We start from the raw sequence: 23,376 nt of genomic DNA on the forward strand, positions 1-23,376 counted from the left end.
CCCTGTTTTCGTGGAGCATATACTCAGGGAAATAAAAACAAAAACCAAGTAATCAAATTCGTAACATAATTTCAGAGTGCTAAGCGCTGTAAAGCTAAAAACAGGATGGTATCAAGTGCTAAAAGGGATGTGTTTTTCAGAAGAGCAACTACATTGGATAGGATTAACACAGAGGGCCTTTCTGAGATAGTGACATCCTACTTGACATGAAGTAAGGAGATAACAAAGTATAGAAGATTTAGAGGAAGACCATTTCCCCCGATTAAGGCAATAGCCAGTGAACAGGCCCTAAAGCGTCCCATGTTTAAGCAAATGAGAGAGGACAGTGTTAAAATGGGCTAACAGCAAAGTATGCAAGGCCTTGAAAGCCATGGCAAGGAATTTGGACTTTATGCTAAGTGGAAAGGGAAGCCCACTGAAGGGCTTTGAACGAGACAGTAACATAGTTTTTAAAAAGGTAATTCTGGCTGCTAAGAGGAGAATGGACGATAGGGCAATAAAAGTAAAAGAAAATTTAAAAATTAGTTGGAAACTAATGTTCCTTGTTTCATGAGTTTGGTTGGAAACTGGCATTAAACAAGGAAATGCTTAACAGAGTTGTAGGAAACAATTCTAAAGAGTTAAGAGAACTTAACCACAAGAATGTAAACCCAATGACAGCAGGGACAATGTCTGTTTTGTTCACTGTTATAGCCTCAAAGTTATAGTTAAGTACTTGGTACTTAAAGATACTAAAAATTTGGTTGAGTGAATTCAAGTGAATAAACCAAAATGTGATGCTCCAGATTATAAACCCGTACTTGGTTCAGATCCTTTTTTAAGTATTAACAATTATTTTAAAACATGCTCACTAAAACATCCACAAAGTAAATATACTTTAGCAACTGCTGTACTGAGCTGACACCCAGTAACACTAAGACCTAGCTTTTGTTTCAAGAAGACTTACAATTTAGTCTTTGTAGTATAAACAGTTCATTATGATTAGATAGTCTTAGTCTTAGATGAAATACCTACCAAAACCAAAATTGCTTAATATCTGAAATATATTTCAGATAAACTTTATAATATCACATGAATATATAATTTAGGGCACCTTTCAAAAGAATACTAATTAAAATACAAGAAAAGCAATTGGAAGGCTATGATATAGTATTGCAACTTTGACCATAACTAGTAAGAAAGAAAAAAAAAGAGAACTTTTACTTTTGGTGAACAGTATCAAAGATTTAAAATGATCAAAATAGTAACTATAATTCTCATAGACATTATGAATATTACAAAAATGCAAATGTATTACAAAAATGGCACATTTTATACCTTTAATTTGCTTCCGCAATTTGGTAAGTTCTGTCATCCATTTTAATACCTTTGGATTGGCTGCAATATCACTGTAGGAAGGCTGAAAAATTAAGGAAAAGAATCATGACATCTATGTGGTAAGTAATGGTTATGTTAATTTATGCCAAAGTAATATTTTCTAGTTCCCACAGCAGAGATTTCACTCAATTCTCATTTCATCTTACCTTATTTTAAATAGATAGGGCAGGATATTAAGTAAAGCTGTCAGAACATGATCTAGAAACTGGCAGAAGCCAGATTTGAAAATGGGTTTTCTGACTCCATATATAAGACTCTTTCCACTTCACATGCTCTATTAAATTATTAGATTTATTATTTATTATTATTATTAAATTTAAATTATTTATTAAGTTATTACATTATAAATGTATTTATTATTAAATTTATTTAATATTATTTATTATTAAAAATTATTAAACTTTCTCCACCTGCCACCCTTGGTACTACTCAGATATAGCATTAACGTAACTTGCATTTACTTTAAAAATCCTACAAGCTCTTTTGACAACAGAAATATAAAGATGCAATGGCAAGCACACTGTCCTAGAATTGGGAGGCTAAGGATCTACATAATCTCTGATCTATACGAGCATTACTTCTCTGGGCATCTCAGATTCATTCTCCCAGGAAAGATGGACTATTGTTCGACAAAGAACCCTCTCCCAGTTCCAACAGATCTACCTCACTCTGGGCAATGCTACAAACTTACCTTGCTATTCCTTTCCCTTTCAAACTGTTCCTCAAATTGTCTGATTTTTTTCTGAAGTTTTTTGACCAACTGATACGGTGTTCTATCTTCTCTTTTTTCATCTTTTGAACTAAAGGATGCTCTTCGAATCCTGAATTAAAACAAGAGGCGAACACTGTGTTAAATTTTCAAGTTATCAACACCGTATCTCTTATTGCCCTGATATAACATGATACTATTACCAAGAAGCATATTCTTAACACTAAAACACAAATAGAAAAAACTTACGCTATAGTGCTACAGATCACAAAATTAGCTAACACAAGTGTTGATGAAAAACAATTTGGAATCATTCAAAAGTTGTTTAGGCAAAGGATATACGTAGGCAGCTCAGAGCTCTTTTGGTGTTCAAACTGCAAATGAAAGGTTTTAACGTTCAGAATCAATTTAAAGTTTTGACAGTAAAAACAACAGTGATTGGTGAGCTCCACTTTCTGCTTCCCTTCCCGAGTTCTGTATTTCAACCATGAATGATTAAATGAATAAATACACTGTGAGAAAATGTCTATTAGAGAGCAAATCCCAAACACTACTCCTCAATAAACTCAGAATTTAGAGACCTCAAAAATTTAAACTTACAAAAACATGCTTCATGAAATAGGGGGAAAGCTTTGAACTACGGGGTCTAGAGGATTAAATCTCTTCAAGGACCTGGGTACATAACAGGAATCACCTCTCATAAGTACATAAAAAAATCATATACCTAGCAAAAGAAAGTGCTTTAGATGAGGAATCCAACGTTTCTGGATCATGTAGGAAACGCTGGCTTTGCCCAAAATCTAAACTACGATGTGATAATACTGGCGGACAGTCCTCTTCCAGGGGGTGATGATTCATTCTTCCAGCTTGTGGAGAGAGCTGAGCTTCTCCAGACTCAGAGTCTTCCTGCCAAGACTTAAAAGCAGGAAATGGCTCTGGAAAACACACACAAAGAATAGTGCCATGGGTCTCTTGGTTCCACATGGAAAAAAGTCACACAATATCAGCTATATGTTCTTTAAATCATATCATTATGTAGTGGTTCATATAATATTTACAATTCATTTTTTAAAAAAACAAGGGATACTAGGATCTTCACAAAGTCTACTATAATTTAAATTTCCTGAGCTACATTTTTTTAGCCCTAAGTTCCATTTTCATATAAGAAATTATACCTTAAATTTCTGAACCCAGTCTCAAAGCAAGAAAGGACACTGTCAAGCTCTTTAAAATATATCAAGTGCTATTTTTCAAGTAGGGAATGTCTTCATTTAGAAACAGTGAACACTCAGAAGTCCATAGCTAGGAATTTAACTTAGCTCAATGCTGCCAGGTGAATAAATTGTCCCTCACTGTAAGTGGCTATGTTAAAAAGTGGTGGAAGCCATTCCCCATGCCCAAATGGAGCTCTCTGACTCCAAAAGAATTCTAATATTTTCCAACACGTAGCTAACTCACCTGACAGCACTTGGGCTCTAACATTAAACTGTGGTGGTTATTTTCTGTTACAGGATTCCTGTGAACATATATTTTAATAATGAAACACCCACCATGATCAACACAATTTAATAGCACTTGTCCTTCTTAAGTGCATTATTTTTATTGGTTATCCTGTATGTTCTCCAATGAAACCAAGTTAACATATTTGATGTCTTTACCCATGTGTGCTCTGATTACACACAGAACACATACAGATAATCACAGTCTACAACTATGCTCCTAGTATCACTGGAGTCTGGGAGGGGAGAGGAGACAGTTTTCACTTTTCCATCTATACATTAATTGTATTTATAACTACAATTTAAAACGTTGATGCTATGGCTAGTAACAATAACAAAAATTAGCTTTTAAATGCAAAGCTGGCTTGACAGTGTCAAAAATCAAGAATGATGTTTTCTTTTTCTTCACACAATAGGTAAGGAATGCTACTTTAGTAACTTAGTTTAAATTTATGCATTAGCTACTTAAAGCATTACATTTTTAAGGGTAATAAAAACATAATTTAGTTAATTTTTAAGGCTCAAATCTGACAACTAAAAATTGGGTAAGAAGCGTGCAATCCCACAATAAGCCCAGCAATAAAGTGATTTTCAAAGCAACCCTTGTACCTGCTTCCCAGCAAATAACTAACTGGTAATAAACATTTTACAAGGAATCTCCTGTATTAAGAAAAGAGAGAAGTAACAAGAACAATCTTTTCTGGGTATCATTTTTAACCCAGAACAGTTTTCCTAGTATATGGGGACAGCAGGAGAAGGGCTATTAGAAAGGCAATCAAAGTGAACCATAAAACGGAAAAAAAACTAAACTATGGTGAACCATACTTACCCTCCCCATCTCTCTGCAGATGCATTGTTTTGAAATCAATGAGGGGAAAAGTGATAGGGCATGACGCTAATAAAATGGAAAAAATGGCAAAAAATACTAAAGTGAACACACAGCACAGTCAGAACAAACCATACACATAACTAACACAAAGCCAAAGATACCAAAAACATTTCCCTAAAACCAGTTAGGCATTCAGCTCAAAAACTTTATTCAAAGAAATTACTACTAACCAAACTTTAAAAACAAACACAAACATACATTTCCATTTCAGCAAGCAAGGCAAAAAAATCAAAGTAGTACTGTTTTATTAAAACTCAAATGTAAAACTAAAGAAATGGAAACTCTTAACCAGGTACTGTTTGAAGCTTTGCAGTATAATTGATTTGACAGAAAAATATCTCATTTAGATTGTTTGCTCTTTGAACAGATCCCTGTTTTTCATTCAAGAGTTAGCAGGAGAGAATCTGAAGGGAAGATGTCCACTTCCCTTAAAAGCCAAGATCTTTTGAACAGCTGCTACAAATTCATACTGGTCGTAGATATGTGCTATCTGCTGCCTACTGCATGGCTGACTATACTCTGAGCAATACCAGAAAGAAAACCCACACGTCGGAAGAGTGAGGCGGGCCTCTATTTAGAGTCACCCCATTCTCAATTAAGAGTCACATTCAAAGCAGGTATTCTCTGATTCCACAGTGTCTAGGGGCTAAAGTAATTCGGTCTCTTAAGGAAGACTTTTATTTAGAATTTCTTAACTCCTACTTATAGCAAATCAATCTCTGTATTGGTGGCAAAATTAGAAGGAACAACATGGTCTAACAGCTACTCTCCCAAGTACATACAGGATTTATGGCTGAGAAGTTCACTCAGATGTCTACTACCCTTGGTCTCTGAAAGTCACTGACCCCTACTCCTGTAAGAGTCAGAAGGAGGCCTACGTGGACTTTTGTCAAGGCTGTTGAGCCAGGTGGGTTAACAGGGCAGCTCAGGCACTGGAAATTAGTAGTTCATAGTTATTTCCCTCCCTACCACAAGCTGTTACGGGGTAGATTCTGACAGAGAAACAAAAGAGAGCCCAGCAGTAGGCTCTTTTTCAGGAAGTCTCCAGAGAGCTGAAGCTACACAGAGATGACCTGCCCCCTCAGACAATGAGAAACATTTGCTCTTTTTTATGCTTCAAACTTAAGATGAGGACCTTCAGGACTGTGAAGGGCTATTTATCTGCATCCTCCAACAAAAAGAAACAGAAGTCCTTTGTTAGAGTCCCAGCTTCATCTTTCAGAGACTCCTTTCCTACTGCGGCTTCAGGGATGCTCTGTTGACAACCACTCCTTTTCTGAGACGGTGCCAGAATACATCACTAAAAGGGACATTTATCTTCACTGCCACCAGGATACTAACATATCCCCTAACTCTGGGAGCATCTTCATAAATTTCAAATGTCCTGAACAAAGCAAATGAAAGAAAGCTTCCTGATTCAGTCAAAATTAAGGCACATAATATGCCACTGGCATGTCAAACATCTAAACCAAAAAAAAAAAAAAGAAAGAAAGAGAAAAAAAAAAAGGAGGGGACGGAGAGACAGCAGTAAAGGTTGGCACGGACAATGACTTGGCTGGGGCTTTTTAAAAGTTGGCTATTATCTTATCAATCAATGAATAAAAACACTCCAACTTTGATCAGGTGAGTAGACTTGAGGTGACAAAAGGAGTCCGTGGTGTTGGGATTGCCAATTCCTCTTGTTATTGCCACTGTATGTCATCAGCTAACTTGCCAAAGGAGAGATAACCAAGGGATCTACATCCAACTGAACAAGTATGTAACTTTATTTAAGATTCCTCAGTTGTCTCATTGTGTCTTTACCAAGGAAAGTGTATGATCCAGAAGGACTCCTGGATGCAAATTCGTTGCTTGCTTCCACTGCCCACCTCCAACATTTTAAAGTTTACAAATTATACAGCGAAGTTTAAAAAATTTTACAGTGAACATCCACATATCAATCACCGAGATTCTACCATTAACATTTTACTATACTTGCTTTATAATGTTTATCTATGCCATTAACCATCTTATTTTCTTCATGAATTTCAAAGTAAAATGCAGATGTCAGTATACTTCCCCATAAACACTTCTGCATGCAAATCATTCACTGGAGTTCAATATTTATTTAGTTTTTGCATCTTTTGATAAAAAAGAAAAACTTCCATTTTAATGAAATATAAGTTTTGAGTATACATCTGCTGAGTTTTGACAAAGACATACAAGTATACACAGGTGGCTTGCTTTTGAAATTTAAATTCAAACTCTCCTTTGTAAAAACTGCTAGAACCCTGTTCCCATACTTTCATAACCTAACCTAATACAGGGATATGGTACAGTATCTGTTTAGAAATGCCCTTGAAGATCATTTAAAAAAAAAAAAAGTACTCCTGATGATCATAAAGAAGACGTAGCTATATACAGGCCTCTCTTTAAAGTGGTGAGATCCCTAAGCCTTTCAGAGAGTGGGAGGTATCACCTGGTTTAACACTTAACCAAAGTCTATCCTGGGTGACTTTTCTTTTTCATCAGTTCTAACATCCATCTTCAAAGCTAATGAATCAGATAAGAACTTCCAGTTCATACAAGATAGTTGCCCCATAATCTCATTAGTGCATTTGAGTAAAAACATTCACTCACTCTTCTTACATGAAAAAGAGAACAGAAAATCAAAATGAAAAAGATTGTCCAGAAAAAGGCAGTTATCTCATTACTGCTTTAGGTTATTTCAGTTACAAAGAATATTATCAGGAAAATAGTATGTGTGGGTAAAATTACCTTCCCATTTATCACCATCAGAAACATTCTTCAGATCTAAATATGGAATTTGGACACATGCTGCTTCTCCTTGAACACCAACACTTTGATCTCCTGGGACTTCTGATTCAGTATTGGCATTCAAATCACATATCTTGCTACTAGAATCCTGAATTTTAAAATAAAGAATACATTTCACAATCATGAAGCTTTTCATACCCAGCTTAAAAAGACAACCAGCTTATATCCTTGTGTAGTCTTCATTAGTTTACTGTGCCTATGTATAGAGGCTACTCCCCACTACCACCATCCAAACTATTTTCAAATATAAATTTGCAGTTTTATAATATGTCTTACTAGGAGACAAAGTTTGGATCCCAAGTTTAGGAAAGTGTTTTCATCACCAAGTTTCTTGCAACTAAAAGGGGCAAATTAAGTTGCTGCTTAACTACAGAACATTTGGTAAGAGTACCTATATTTAAATCTCCTTGGAACCTATTCAACCCAAGGGTTAAAGGCCAGATATAATAACTGGTAGATTAAATCTAGTCAAAATTTTAAGAATCATAAGAGAAAAATAATTCTTACCAGAATCAAGTGTGACAATTTATCACTGTCAAATGACAAATATTCTTTCCTAAAAATACAAATAAAGTTATCAGTCTTTTAAGAATAAGTTACTATTACTGCATATTTCTTACCTAGATTCCTCTCTCCCCCATCTAGTTAGCATTTATAATGTGAGAGAAGAAAATGACAACCGGACATACGCCCATTCTTTGGAGCCCTATATCTGAAAATCACACACTACTGAAAAGATCCACAGAATCACTTCAGGTTTAGAAAAATTAAGTAACATTCACCACCACCCACACGATCGCACCAAAAAAGAAAAGCATCTTAAAAGGAAAAGTAAGATCCATAATAAATAGAAACTAAAAGGATTGAATGTATAATGGAAAAGACTTTGCAAAGTAAATATTAGTTTTAACCAAATAGCTTTACACTCCACCACTCTGGGGTATTTTTTTCTTTTAAATATGGTATTTGAAAGGTATAGCTATGTCCTGTATTTTAAATCTAATTGTGTTCTATTACAATTAAAACAAGGTTACTACTTCTAAACTTCTCCTTCCTCAAAACATAATGGTGGGCGGCCGGTTAGCTCAGTTGGTTAGGGCACAGTGCTCTTAACAAGGTTGCCAGTTCAATCCCCACATGGGCCATTGTGAGCTGTGCCCTCCATAACTAGATTGAAACAACTACCTGACTTGGAGCTGATGGGTCCTGGAAAAACACACTTAAAATAAATAAAAATTTAAAAAAACAAACAAACATAATTGTAACGTAAACAGGAAATTTTTTAAAATTTCAATTCACTCCTATTTCCACATAAAAACTAACCCCTATTTAGAACAAGTGTTACAGCAAGCTGTCACAAATGATCTCTACCTATATGACCAGTCAACAGAGCATCTACATAGTATCATAGTGAGTTATCAATATGCCGACAGTGGGAAAGTTCTTCGCAAAGACCCTGTGGCAATTTACAGTGATACAGCAGGTCCTGCTTCTACCCTGCTGTAACGGAGTATGTACTCACAGAACACAGGTCTTAATCGAAATTTGGCAAGGCCTCTCCTCATGTACATAATTACCTTATTCCTGCTGAGCATGAGAAACAACTTTCCCTGGCAAGCTGAAAGGCCTTCCTTTGCTTAGAGTGGGAGCAAATGGTGGGATGAGCTAAATTCTACTCTAACAGACTACAAAAGACCTAATCCCCTAAATCAAGAAACATGAGTGTTAAACATACAAAATGTAATCCATCTAACCAAGAAATTCTTTGGATCTAAAAATAAGTTTGCTAACCTATACACAAGTTGAAGAGGAAAGGGCTTTTTCCAAAAAGATTGAGTCCTCACTAAATGGATCCTTATTGTTCTACCAAATCCAGATGTCATCATTCTGGGGATGCCTGTTAAATGCTGTTAATCTTATATCTTCAGCCCATAGCTCCAATACTCCCTGGGCTGGAAGAGGATCATTCCTGCCTCCTGAAAGGAAGCACAAGGAACTGCTGTAAGCAGGAAATCTGTGGACCTTCAGAGTATGGGGACGCTCCAGAGACATGGCTCCAAAGAATTTACTTACCCTCAGAGAACAGGTTTCCTACTCACTATTAAAAAAGACAATGGCATTAACACAAGTTTACCCTTGCCAAAAGGCTATGACCAAATTAGTAATACTGTTTGGGATTTCTCAGTATTTACTACCTAGTCTGCAACATTACTGACTTGTTTTTCAGAATATCAATTATCTTTCATAAGAAAGTTACAATACACTTCTTAGCAACATCTTAAAGAATCATAAAAAGGGAAACAAAAACCAATACCTACACAGTGACTTAAACATTCTAGAAAGCTTCTATCAACTATCTATGGAGACTACAAACGGCTGAAATATTCATTGCCTCAGGTATCCCCTCCCATTACTGCTGGCCAAGGAGATTAAAAAAGCACCAACTACATAAGATGGTTATGCTAAGTGAAATAAGTCAGATGGAAAGGACAAAAGCCTTATGGCCTTATGATTTCACCCATATGTGGAAAATAAAACAAAAAGTAACGAACTAACAATATAAACAAAAACAAACTCATAGATACAGATAACAGAATGGTGGTAACCAGAAGGGAAGGGGGAGATGGGGGAGGGCAAATTAGGTAAAGGGGGTCAAATATAAGGTAATGAAAGGAATCTAGACTGTGTGGTGAGCACACAATAGAGCATACAGATATCGAATTATAATGCTGTATACCTCAAATTTATATAATGTTACCTCACTAAATTTATTTTTTGTAAAAAGAAGACAGTACTGGGACACACCAAGGAGAAGAACAAACACACCCTGTACATATTTGTTGAAGCAACTATATTACAATCTTTCAGTTATCCACAGTTCCGAGACTATGAATTAACGCACTGAATGGTGTATTTACAATATCAGTAATTTCCCAATTGTTTTACAAATCAACTGAAAGTTTTAAGTGTCTCCAACAAGGTTGTGTTCTTCCCTCTGAATGTTTTCCAAGTTTTCCATCTGTCTGTCCGTCTGTCTGAAACTGTACCTTCTCTCAATTCTTACGGACATTTAATATGCTTTCTGCTTACCATTAAAATAAGAGGCTTGGTTCTTTAGATTATCTAGAATATACAAAGTGTGATCAAACAACACGGTGAATATTTAAATGAAAAAAATATATATTACAGTAAAAGACACATTGCCATTAATCCCCTTCAAAATACTCTCCCCTCGCTTCGAACACACTCACCCCATCATTCTTGCCACTTTCTGAAGCAGTTCCTGGAAGTCCTCTTCCATGAGTGTCTTTAGTTGCGCTGTCGTGGCTGCCTCTATGTCCTGAATCATTTTGACTTTGGGGAAGAGCCAGAAGTCACACGGAGCCAGATCCAGTGAATAAGGTGGATTAGGACACACTATAAATGTTTTTGACAGAAATTGCCATATACCAGAAGCCACATGGGGTATGGAGTGCTGTCATGACGGAGGATGATTTATGGCACACTTTAAAACACACCTTTTCTCAACCGTAGCTCACATCCGACTGACTACACCAAACAAGTTGAAACTTATCATACACTGTTACTAAGGTTCGACTTGCTGCTTCCAGTAGTGAAGATCCCTGCCTTTCCACTGGATGGCACTCAGCAGCAGCATTCACTGCATTTTGTGATCACAACGGAAAGGTTCCATGTCACACATCACTTCTGGTACATGGCAATTTCTGTCAAATAAAAACATGACAGTATGTCCTCATCCACCTTATTCACCAGATCTGGCACCATGAGAGTTCTGGCTCTTCCCCAAAGTCAAAATGATTCAGGACATCGAGGCAGCCACGACAACACAACTAAAGACACTCACGAAAGAGGACTTCCAGAACTGCCTCAGAAAGTGGCAAGAACAACGGGATATAAGTGTGTTCAAAGCAAGGGGAAGTATTTTGAAGGGGACTAGTGGAAACTGCCTTTTACTATGATAATTTTTTTTTGGGGGGGGGGGAAGGGGAACAGGACTTTTATTGGGGAACAGTGTGTACTTCCAGGCCTTTTTTCCAAGTCAAGTTGTTGTCCTTTCAATCTTAGTTGTGGAGGGCGCAGCTCAGCTCCAGGTCCAGTTGCCATTGCTAGTTGCAGGGGGCGTAGCCCACCATCACTTGCGGGAGTCGAACCGGCAACCTTGTGGTTGAGAGGACGTGCTCCAACCAACTGAGCCATTCGGGAGGCAGCTCACCTCAAGGTGCCTGTTCAATCTTAGTTGCAGGGGGTGGAGCCCACCATCCCTTGCGGGACTTGAGGAGTTGAACTGGCAACCTTGTGGTTGAGAGCCCACTGGCCCATGTGGGAATCGAACCGGCAGCCTTCGGAGTTAGGAGCACGTGGCTCCAACCGCCTGAGCCACCAGGCCGGACCTATGATAAATTTTTTTTTTTATTTAAACATTCGCCCTATGTTTTGATCACACTTCATATGTTATAATAGTCACCTAAAAAATTCACCCAAAACTGTAAGAGCTCCAAATTTCAAAATTATTAGTAGCCACAAGAGAAAATGCTTACCTCTCAAGAAAGCCATCTTCACTATCACCATGGTCACCGCATGGCTCTAACAGTATATCTACAGACTGACAAAAAGAACACCACTGTATTAATGTAGCTCCAAACACTCATACATGAGAAGTTTCTAGTCTAAATTACAATAGTAGATTACAAGTTAGTCAAATGTTCCTCTTTAATTATTTATAATAGTCTGTGTTGGCATTTTACAAAGAATTAATTTACTTCCTCAAAACCTGAGTCGTGTGTGTGTGTGTGTGTGTGTGTGTGTGTGTGTGTGTGTAATGGGGGATCCTGCATTTCTCATTACCCTATTAGGTAACAGGTACTGCTACTACTATCACATTCCTTTTCCTTCTTTAGAATTCTCTCCTCCAAAAATGATGGGTCATGTGGTCCTACTCGCCAGCTGCTGCTTCTCCTCCTCCTCAGCCACAACTACAGAAGTTGGTAACTTCCCAGCAGGTAACAGAAGAGTAGTTCACCAGATCCCTTTATTACACATATTTGAATCTCAAAAACAGGTAAGAACGTTCCTCCATTTCCTAGTGACACCATCTTATCCCTATTCCTTCCTCCCCAAAATAAATACCTACTAAGTCTAACACAAATGTCCTGTGCATTACTACAAATTATGTAAACTTTTAGTGTTTTTGCTCACCACCTCTGAAATCAACAAAAGGTTCAATTCTTCTTAGATTCTTAAGAAACTACCACTGGTCTGGTTTTAATATGACAACCCATAATTATCTGAAAAAAGCTATTAAAATACTTCTCCCTTTTCCAACTATGTATCTCTGTGAAGCTGAATTGCTTTCATGCAATTCAAACAAAAGAACCTATAGCAACAAACTAAATGCAGCAGATATGAGAATCCAGCTGACTTCTATTAAGTCAGACAGAAAATTAACAATATTTATAAGTAGGGAAAAACCATGCCACCCCTCAAAATAAAAAAATTTAAGTAGCTGCTTTTTATTAAGAAAAAAAAAAAGCAACCTTATTTATGTTACCTGGAGTGAGCTTATTATTTCTCGCCATGGAGGCTCTTACAAAACTTGAACCAGTTTTTCCAAACCCAAACCCTATTCCTGTCTCCTCCTCCTAAGTACAAGGCATTTCATTTTAAAATGGTCAAAACTATCTGGAGTAAGTCCCCCGAAACTCCTCTTACTTCAAAAATATTCTGTATCTCCCCCTTCAATTAAAAATTAAAAGTAGCTTTTCCTATGTAGGAATAACCTATGCCCTGAATCATCTTCCTTCCATCTCCTATCCCCACCCTCTCTCTATGCAATGTTTCAGGTAATTACCCTGTTTTTCCGACATTTTTCAACCTCTCCCTATCAGTAACTGATTATCATCCTTCCAATCAACATGTTCAAATCTCCTTCCTATACAAAGAAAAACACACAAAACAACATAAAAACTCTTCCAAAACCAGACTGCCTCAATTGTTCACTTTTATTTTCAATGCAAAAACTTGTCCAAAAGGCATTTACCTGAAAATAAGAGCTAGCCAGACAATCAGCTCTAATGCGTCTTTTGGAGCAAAAATTAACATAAGACCCGGTATTATGTTATATTACATTACATTATATTACATAAGGCTGGGCCTTATAGTAAAATAAGACCGGGCCTTATATTAATTTTTGCTCCAAAAGACGCATAGAGTTGATTGCCAGTTAGGTCTTATTTTTGGGGAAAAGTGGTATTTCACTTTGCTACCTCTGTACCTGCTCATTTGATACTCTTCTCCAACCCTTAATATCAACCTTCTTCCTTGAAATCCACTATGCTACTAAATCTTGTTTTACCAATAATTTCTATCACTAAATCCAATGAATTTTCTTTAATTGGAATTTTTTTAAGTATTTAATTAAAAAATCAACAGAAATAGTCAGAAACCTAAATGTAACAGAGTACACTGAAGAAAAGTAAAATCACTCTTAATCCTATCAGCCACAGATGGCCAGTGTAAATATTTTCTTTCATTTCTTCTTAGTCGTTGGACGATGCATCAGTATCACACAAATTGGGTCTGAATTAGTTCCAGCAATCTACATTGGAATTTTTTCAATATAACTTTACATCAGGACTATTATTCAGGCCTTTAAAACATAATTTTTAATGCCTCAACAATACTCCATTATATGGACATACCATGATTTATCTGACCCCACCCAGTTAATGAAAATTTTTAAAGGTTCCCGTTTTTTCTACTGTAAATAATCCCCCAATAAGAATTCTAGTAGACAAATCTTTGTATGCATCTCTGATTTGTGTGTATTTTCTTAGGACACAGTCCTAGATTTTGAAATTTCTACGTAAAAGGTTTTAAGGATTTTTTGTAATTACTGTCCACATGTTTTCCAGGAAGTTTGTAGTAGTTTATATTCCCAATGTCTGTGTACAAGACCACCTATCTTACCCCTACCAGCATTAAACATCATTCCTGGGTATTTTTAAATTTTTTTGTTCACCAGTAAGGCAAAGGGGGGGAGGGCAATGTTTCATTAGACTTTTAACCCCGTAGCAAGCAAATGAACGAAAATTAAACATACTCTTGCTATTTTATTTCTGCACATTTACCTCCCATCCTTTTATTTTACTATTTTGACAGAATTTCAGATTTAGGGGAAAAAGAAGAAAGAAACACCCTTTCTGACATTCCCAACTTCTACGGCACTGGCTGCCTTTTCTTCCAAAGTTCTAGAATACAGATGGTCCCAAGACTTCCCTCAATCCTCTTTCCTCTCTTGTTCTAGTGACTTCTTTGGCAGTTCCATTCACTCACAGCAAAAATGAGCCCCCCACCAGGCAAAGCTCAAGACCCAAATTTCTACTGTCACACCCACATTGATATCTGACCTCTTGTCTACTCCGCTAATGCCTTTCTTACCCAAGTGTATAGCTAAACGATTTTCACCTGTGGAATTCTCCCTCCCTTTACTTGTGCCCACAGTGCAGACTGTTTGTAAGTGCAAAAAGCCTAATGATTGTTGTCCTTACCTCCAATCTTCCCTATAATCTTCCTAAATTACAAATCTGACTATACATTCCCTTTGCTTTAAAGTTTTCTGTAATTTCCTTCTACTTAGAAAATTCATAATTCTTAATTAAGGTTGTGTTCTAGTCTTTACACATGACAAATCTATTAAAGTTTCCAGAATTACCTTCCACAACATACTCTCCCCAAATACCCTGAACACTATGACTGGCACTGTTTCACTAACATCCAACATTTCCCTTAAGTTTTATTCATACTGTTCCTTTATTTAGTCTCTTCCACAAATCCCTAACAAAATCTAACCCACTAAAAGGCACCCCTCAGCCAAGAAGCCCTCCATAATTTCCATGACCAGAAGTTCTTTCCTCTCTTCTGCAAAACTACAGAAGCTTCATTTCTACCTATCATTAATGTTCTGTATGATAAACTATATATTATAATCTAGATTATCAAGTCAATGAAAACTTAAAGCTGGTGTTTTCCTGGTTGTATTTCCAAGTAACCAGGTATTACACATTGCATTAAATATACATATACTCAATTGAACTGACTTATTCAATATCAGTCTGCATATCAGCTGGCTTTCAAGGCCAACAAACCAACATCCATAGTTTTCCTAAAACCAATTTTAAACAGAATTAATTCTAGGCCACAATAAACTAGAAAGCAATTAACAGAAAGATAACTGAAAAATCCAAAAGTATGTGGAGATTAAACAACCAACATACTTCTAAATAATACATGGGGGTCAAAGAATAAATCTCAAGAGAATTTCAAAATATTTTGAACTATATGAAAATGAAAACACAACATATCAAAATTTGTGGGATGCAGCAAATCAATGCTTAGAGGGACATTTATAGCATTTATAACCTATATTTAGAAAAGAAACATCTGAAATCAATAATCTAAATTTCTATCTCAGGAAACTAGAAGAAGAGCAAATTAGATCCAAAGTAACGAAATAATAAGAATTAGAGCAGAAATCACTGAAACTGAAAACAGGAAATCAATAGAAAAAAAGCAATGAAACCCAATGCTGGTTCTTGGAGAAGACCAATAAGCCTCTAGACAAGCTAGATTTAAAAAAATGAGAGGACACAAATTACTAATATCACAAATGAAAGAGGGGACACCACTACAGATTGATTCTATGGAGATTAAAAGGACAGTAAAGGAACACTATGAACAAATCTATGCCCACAAATTTGATAAGGTAGATGAAACGGGCCAATTCCTTTAAGGTTACAATCTGCAAAAACTCACACAAAAAATAGACAATCTGAATAAACCCATATTATTAAGTAACTTGAATCAATAACTAATAACCTTCTAAAACAGAAAGCACCAGGACCAGGTGGGTTCACTGGTGAATGCTACCAAACATTTAAAGCAGAAATTATACCAATTTTCTACAATCTCTTTCAGAGGACAGAAGAGGGAATACTTCCTAACTCATTCTATGAAGCCAGTATTATCCTAACACCAAAAACAAAGACATTACAAGAAAACTATAGATCAATATGTCTCATGAACATAGATGCAAAAATCCTCAATAAAATATTAGCTAATAGAATCCAGAAAAGTATAAAAATAATTATACACAACAACCAAGTAGGATTTATCCCAGGTATGCAAAGCTAAGTTCAACATTTGAAAATCAGTTAATGAACTCATCAACAAACTGAAAAAGAAAAATCACATGATGTTACCAATAAATGCAGGAAAGCATCTGACAAAATCTAATACCCAGCCATGATAAAAACTCAGTAAACTAAAAATAAAAGGGAACATTTTCAACTTGATAAAAACTGTCCACAAAAAACCTATAGCTAACATCATACTTAACAGTGAGAAACTTGAAGCTTTCCCACTAAGATCACGTACAAGGACAGGATGTCCCCTGTCACCACTCCTTTCAACACTGTACCAGAAGTCCTGGCAAATGCAATAACACAAGAGAAGGAAATAAAAGGTATACAGATCGGGAAGGAAGACATAAAACGGTCTTTGTTCATATATGACATGATGATCTATGTAGAAAATCTAAAAGAAATGACAAAAAAACTCCTGGAGCTAATAAGTGATTATTAAGCAAAGTTGCAGGATACAAGGCTAATAAACAAGTCAATTGCTTGGGGCAACCGGTTAGCTCAGTTGGTTAGAGCGCAGTGCTCTTAACAACAAGGTTGCTGGTTCGATCCCCACATGAGCCACTCTGAGCTGCGCCCTCCACAACTAGAGTGAAACAACTACTTGACTTGGAGCTCATGGATCCTGGAAAAACACTTAAATAAATAAAAAAGTGGTTGGCCGGATGGCTCAGTTGGCGAGCTCTCAACAACAAGGTTGCCAGTCCAATTTCCACATGGGATGGTGGGCTGCGCCCCCTGCAACTAAAGATTGAAAATGGCAACCGTACGTCGAGTTGAGCTGTGCCCTCCACAACTAGATTAAAGGACAATGACTTGTAACTGATGGGCCCTGGAGAAACACACTGTTCCCCAATATTCCCTAATAAAATTGAAATAAATAAGTTTAACCAAAAACAGTAAATTGCTTTCTTATATATCAACAATGAACAAGTGGATTTTGAAATTAAAACTGTAATACTGTTTACATTAGCACCCCAAAAATGAAATATTTGGGTACAAGTCTAACAAAATATGTACAAAATCTATATGAGGAAAACTACAGAACTCTGATGAACAAAATTTAAAAAGAAATAAATGGAGAGACATTCCAGGTGAATAAATAGGAAGACTCAACCTTGTAAGGATGTCAGTTCTTCCCAATTTGATGTATCAATTCAGTGCAATCGCAATCAAAATCCCAGCAAGTTATTCATGGATATCAACAAACTGTTCTAAAGTTATATGGAGAGGCAAAAGATGCAGAAGAGCCAATACAACATTGAAGGAGAAGAACAAAGCTGGAGGACTTCAAAACTTACTATAAAAGCAACAGTAATCAACACAGATTTCTGGTCAAGATGGTGGAGTAGGTAAATTCTGTGCTCACCTCCTCTCAAGACCACATGAATTACAACCAAACCACAAAACAACCATTATTGAGAATTGCCTGAAGTCTTGCCAACCAAAGACCTATAACTATGGACATACAGAAGCAGCCACATTGCGACTAGTAGGAGGGGCAGAAATGTGAGACAGGCTGGTCTCATACCAGCATGTGACCATTAAAAGTCAGGAAGGATATCTCAGCTGTGGAGGTACCCCCCAAAGGAGGTAAAAACTCATGTCTACACACAAACAGATGTTTGTACCAGTGTTATTCATTACTGCCAAAATTTGGAAGCAAACAAGATATCCTTCAATAGGTGAATAGATAAACTGTGGTATATCCAGAGAATGGCATAACGATAAAAAGAAATACTCTATCAAGCCATGAAAAAACATGGAGGAGCCTTAAGTGTATATTACTGAGTGAAAGAAGGCAATCTGAAAAGGCTACATACTGTATGATTCCAACTATATTACATTCTGGAAAAGGCAAACTATAAGATCAGTGGTTGCGGGGCAGTGGGGGAGGGGAGAATGACCAGGTAGAGTACAGAGAATTTAGGGGGCAGTTAAAAAACCTGGTATATTATAATGATGAATATATGTCATTACACATTTGAACAAATCCATGCAATGTACAACACCAAGAATATACCCTGAGGTAAACAAGACTCTGAGTGATTATGATGTCCCAATGTAGGTTTATCCTTGGTCAAAAAAATATACCATTCTGGTGAATATACCATATATATACTATAATGAAAGAGTCTGCATGTGAGAGGGAAAGGACCATATTGGAAATCTCTGTACCTCACTCTGAATTCTGTTGTAAACCTAAAACTGCTCTAAAAACTAAAGTCTTAAAAAAATAAAAAGAACTACTTTCTTAACAAAGTAGCTGATACACCAATTTCATTCAACAAATTTCCTGAGCTGCCTACTATGTGCCAGATGCTATTCATTTGTTTGGTAGTATATTCCACAAATACTTAATGAATACCTACTATGGGTTCTAGATAACGGGGATGTAAAAATGAACAAAACAGATGAAAATCTCAGCCCTCATGAAGTTTATAGTCTAATGGTGGGAGAAAGACAAGAAATCAATAATTAAAATGTGCAATGGTGGTAACAGTATCAAAAAGGAGAGGGGCAGGGAAGGAGAAAAGTTCAGAAACTGGATGGGGGTGGGTCAGTGGGAGGGCCTGCTAATACATAGAGTGATGAGGAGATTTGGCCACAGTCTCTGAGGTGGTAAAACTGCAGAAAGATCTCCAGGGTCACTGGAGGAAGCAAGCCATGGGGATATCTGGGCAAAAAGCAATCCAGACAGAACCTTAAAATTGAGCTGTCAGTGTTTCCTTAGAGCCTATTGCTATATTTTTATACCTAGATGGCATTGGAAGGTTCTGAGAAAAGAACTGCCATTATGTAATTTTCACTTTAAAAGCATCACTCTGGCTGCTGCACTGAGAACAGAGCATAGGGAAACAAAGATGAGATCGGTTAGGAGGCTATATTCATCTAGGGGAAATGGTGTTGGCTTGCACCTGCATGGTGAAAATGGAAGCTGTAAAAAGTGGTCAGACTCTAGATAAACTTTGAAGGTACAGACAACAGGACTTTGGAAAAGACTGGATGTAAGTGAGAAAGAAATCAAGAATGACCCAAGGCTTTTGGCCTTTGAATATGGAAGCAAAAATTGCCCTTTAATTAGATTTTTTAAAGTCAAATGGAAGAGCAGATGTGCTGACAAGATTACAAATTCAGTTTGGTGCATGTTAAGCTTAAGATGCTTATGAAATATCCAAATGGAAATGTTGAGTATAAACAGCTACATCTAAGAATTTAAAGTTTAAGAGAGAGGTCTGGATTTAGAGATATAAATTTGGAAACCTTTATGTACTTTATCTCATTAGATTAAAGGAGATTATCAAAGAGTTAATGAAAACGATCTGAGAACTGGGATCTGGGCCATTCAAAATTTCAGAGGTTCAAAACATAAAAAGCAATCAGCAAAGGGATAGAGAGCAGCCAGTCAAGTACAAAAAAGCCTAGAGGAGGGAGATATCCTGAAAACCAAGAAGGAAAATGTACCAGGGTAGTGGAAGAAATTAATTGAATAAAACTGTGCTCTTAGGTCAAGTAAAAGGTGCAACAGACATCACTGGTGACGTGCAAGAGCAGTTTCAGAGGAATGGCAGAGCAAAAGGTGGCCGAGGGTGGGTTCACGAGGGAATGGGAGAAGCGTATTAAAGAAAACAGACACAGACAATTCATTCAAGTAATTTTATTATAAAGGGAAGCAGAGAAATAGGGGTGTAGCTGGAGAGAGATGAAAGGCAAAGAGAAGGCTTTTTCCTACTAAACATGGGAAAAATAACTATAAATATTTTACACTAATGAGAATGATCCAGTAGACAGGCAGAAATTGGTAGTCCAGGAATGGGCAAGGAGACAACCACAGAAGCAATAACCATGAATACATGAAAAGGGATTAATCTAATATACCAGTAGAAGTAATAGCATTAATACACAAGCAATATACAAGTCCAGTCAGTGAAAGTAACAACAGCAGCTTAACTTCTGTGAAATGTTTTCATTTACAAAATAATTTTATACTTTACTTCTTTTGATATTTATCATAATCCTCTAACATGGGTGATGAGGTTGGCATGAGCTGCCGTGGGCTGCCATGGGCTGCTGTGCTACGATGTGCTGCCATGAGCAGCCAGCGGCCAGAGTGAGTGGACGGCAGCCAGTGTGAGCGGCTGTGTGCTGCCATGGGCTACCGTGTGCTGCCATGAGCGGCCAGCAGCCAGCGTGAACGGCCGGCTGCTGTGAACGGACCGACTATCAGCGACCCACTGCCTCAGCTGGGGGAGCACAAGGCTCGTAATACCAGCATGGACCAGGGAGCTGTGTCCTACACAACTAGACTGAGAAACAACGGTTTGAACCAGAGTGGGGGGGTGGAGGCGGAAGAAGAGGGGGAAAAATTAAAAAGCACATGAAGCAATCAGAGTTGTACATCTAGCACACCTAACACAGAGATGTTTATCTTTGCATTTCTTACCTGGTTATTTTCTTCATCCTCAAATACAAAATCTTGCTGCATAACTTCATTGCCTAAATTAGTGCTAGCCACAGGTTCTGAACAGTCTCTGTTACTTTCACTGGCATTAATATCATCATCAGCAATATCAACCCTATAAAGATTAAAAAATCAAATCAGGCCAAATGCTGAATATGTAATGCCTTCAAAATAAATATCAACAATGATCTAAAACTTCTACTTGTTAAAGAAAAAGTGTCCTTTTCATAAAAATCCACACTTTCTTTATCTTGCCAAGTTAGATTAGTAAATGCACTAAGTTTATTTTTGTCTCTCCATGGGATGCAATAAGGAATCTACCTTGTTATCCGCTTTGAAAATTTTCAAAAACAAATGCATGGCTTTAACAATAATTTATGTGCCAAAATAATAATCTCCCTTACAAATGCATACTCTGGATCATAATAATGACCTGTTTATTTGATTAAAATACAAGTCTAGCACTAGACACCACAGCATCCAACACCTTATCAAGTACAACAGGAATAGCTTCCTACTGCAGATCTCCCATCTTACATAACATGAAATATGCAAAACATTGCAGGTTTTTGTTTACAAAGGCAAAACCACTACCAGTAACAAAACATGAGTTATTTCCCCAATGGTAAAAATATGAATATTGTCTGAGCATGGGCACAGTTTTTCAAGATTTCTAGCTAAGCTAAAGGCAAACTTCAAGGAATCTGCTTATGTTATATCCTTTGAAATATTTTCCCACTTTTTACAACTTTTAAATACTGCTTTTTCCTTCATCTTTAGCCTGATTATTCCCTATAGATCCAGCTGTATCAGTTCTAATCATGCTTTCAAAGCACAGAAACCAGGGCCATCCCACAGAGCTGTGCAGGCACACCTCAGTTGTCCAATATGATAATCCTAACATAAACATATTCGAACCATTGGTTTTCATATCAATATTTTGTTTCACTTCATATTTAATAGCATTCTAGTGTACTAGACATATTGGGCCTTTTAAAAATCTATTTCTTAAAAAAAAAAAAAAAAAAAAAAAAAAGCACTCTAGGGGAGGCCAGTTAGCTCAGTTGGTTAAAGCACAATGCTCATAACACAGGGTTGCCAGTTCCATTCCCGCATGGGCCAGAGTGAGCTGCTCCCTCCACAACTAGACTGAAACAACTACTTGACTTGGAGCTAATGGGTCCTGGGAAAACACACTTAAAATAAATAAAAGTTAAAAAAAATAAAAAGCACTCTACCCAATCATCTGTATTTTTTTACCTTTCAATGAATCCTCCAAATTTGGATACATCTTTCTCCTCTGTCCCCCAAACAAATACTGATAAATGAAAACTATGAAATCATTGCCTGTGGTCTCAGAGGAAGGTACCTATATACATCCTCAAGTGCAGAGCTGAAGTAAATAGGAAAGGAGATGAGGCTTTTGTCCATTTAAAGGTAACAGGTCAGATGAAGAGTAGAGTAACATCACATATCACACAGTACATAGAGGTATTTTTAACTTATACAAATTCAACTATTGACAGCTACCCTAAAAGAACGTAGGGAGGGCAGAGGCTGGTAGCAAGGGATCAAAGGTGATTCTGCTATTTCACTCAGTGACCACATGCACCCAGAGAGATGTCAACCTGCTTCCCCTGGAAGCTGTCTAGCTCTCTGCTCGTCTCTCCTGGTGTGACCATCTATTGCACAAAGCATAGGTCTAATTTTTTTTTAAGTTATTTTTCATAAAACAAAGTCTATAAAAGTAAGCTAACTACTTTATCTGGTGTTCAGAGAAAAATCTGGCTGTGTTAGACTTAATGAATAATGAGATTTTCAATGTTACATTAAGTATATATAACTTATATACAAGTACATACAAAGTCACTTTTCACACTGACTTTCAGAAATCCCCAAGTAAGATGGGACCCCATTATTTAAGTAAAAATATGTGTTTTAAAGATAACAAAACAATTTTGTAACTCCTAATAACAGTAAAATGTTTTAAAAGTTTCTTACTGGTTATTAGATCCTTCTCCATCACAACTAATACTTCCTGCTTCATTATTACACACCAGACTTTGCTGTTGTAAATTCTTAAGATCATGATCTATGCTGCTCTGCAGATCAAAAAGGTGCTGTTCCACAGCAGCTCTAATTGTTCTTTCTAAAATGCTACAAAACAGAACAAAATTTAGTGAGAAGCAGTCACCCTAACCGGGTATTTGACCACATAAACACAAATGTTAAAACCTATGACTAGTAAACAAATTATTATGGTATTTAAATGATAAGCTAGAGTGTAAAAAGAAATACATAAAAGGAATACATGATACTGGCTTCAATTTTAAAATGAAATTTGCTCAAGTAGACATTATATAAATCAATTATAATGTCATTACTACTGAGATGGGAAGAACCAG

The 23,376-nt window shown here is 36.8% G+C and overlaps 1 protein-coding gene across 5 annotated transcripts in view; it reads right to left on the reverse strand.

The window, feature by feature from the left end:
- FAM13B (family with sequence similarity 13 member B) overlaps window positions 1-23,376 on the reverse strand; it is a 64,960-nt gene that overhangs the window by 11,456 nt on the left and 30,128 nt on the right. For 2 of the 5 annotated variants that reach the window (XM_019740217.3, XM_019740219.3), the window contains 9 exons: window positions 22,973-23,128; window positions 20,954-21,086; window positions 11,851-11,915; window positions 7,799-7,847; window positions 7,232-7,379; window positions 4,415-4,480; window positions 2,811-3,021; window positions 2,069-2,198; window positions 1,318-1,399 (listed from right to left, as the gene is read on the reverse strand). In XM_019740217.3, coding sequence (XP_019595776.2) covers window positions 1,318-1,399; window positions 2,069-2,198; window positions 2,811-3,021; window positions 4,415-4,480; window positions 7,232-7,379; window positions 7,799-7,847; window positions 11,851-11,915; window positions 20,954-21,086; window positions 22,973-23,128 — 1,040 coding nt within the window. The remainder of the gene's footprint in view (window positions 1-1,317; window positions 1,400-2,068; window positions 2,199-2,810; window positions 3,022-4,414; window positions 4,481-7,231; window positions 7,380-7,798; window positions 7,848-11,850; window positions 11,916-20,953; window positions 21,087-22,972; window positions 23,129-23,376) is intronic. The other 3 variants (XM_019740221.3, XM_019740220.3, XM_019740222.3) reach the window with 3 other exon arrangements.

Source organism: Rhinolophus sinicus, chromosome 5 (genome assembly GCF_057876585.1).
Source record: "Rhinolophus sinicus isolate RSI-liver-muscle chromosome 5, RSI-T2T, whole genome shotgun sequence".
NCBI classification, from domain to species: Eukaryota; Metazoa; Chordata; class Mammalia; order Chiroptera; family Rhinolophidae; genus Rhinolophus; species Rhinolophus sinicus.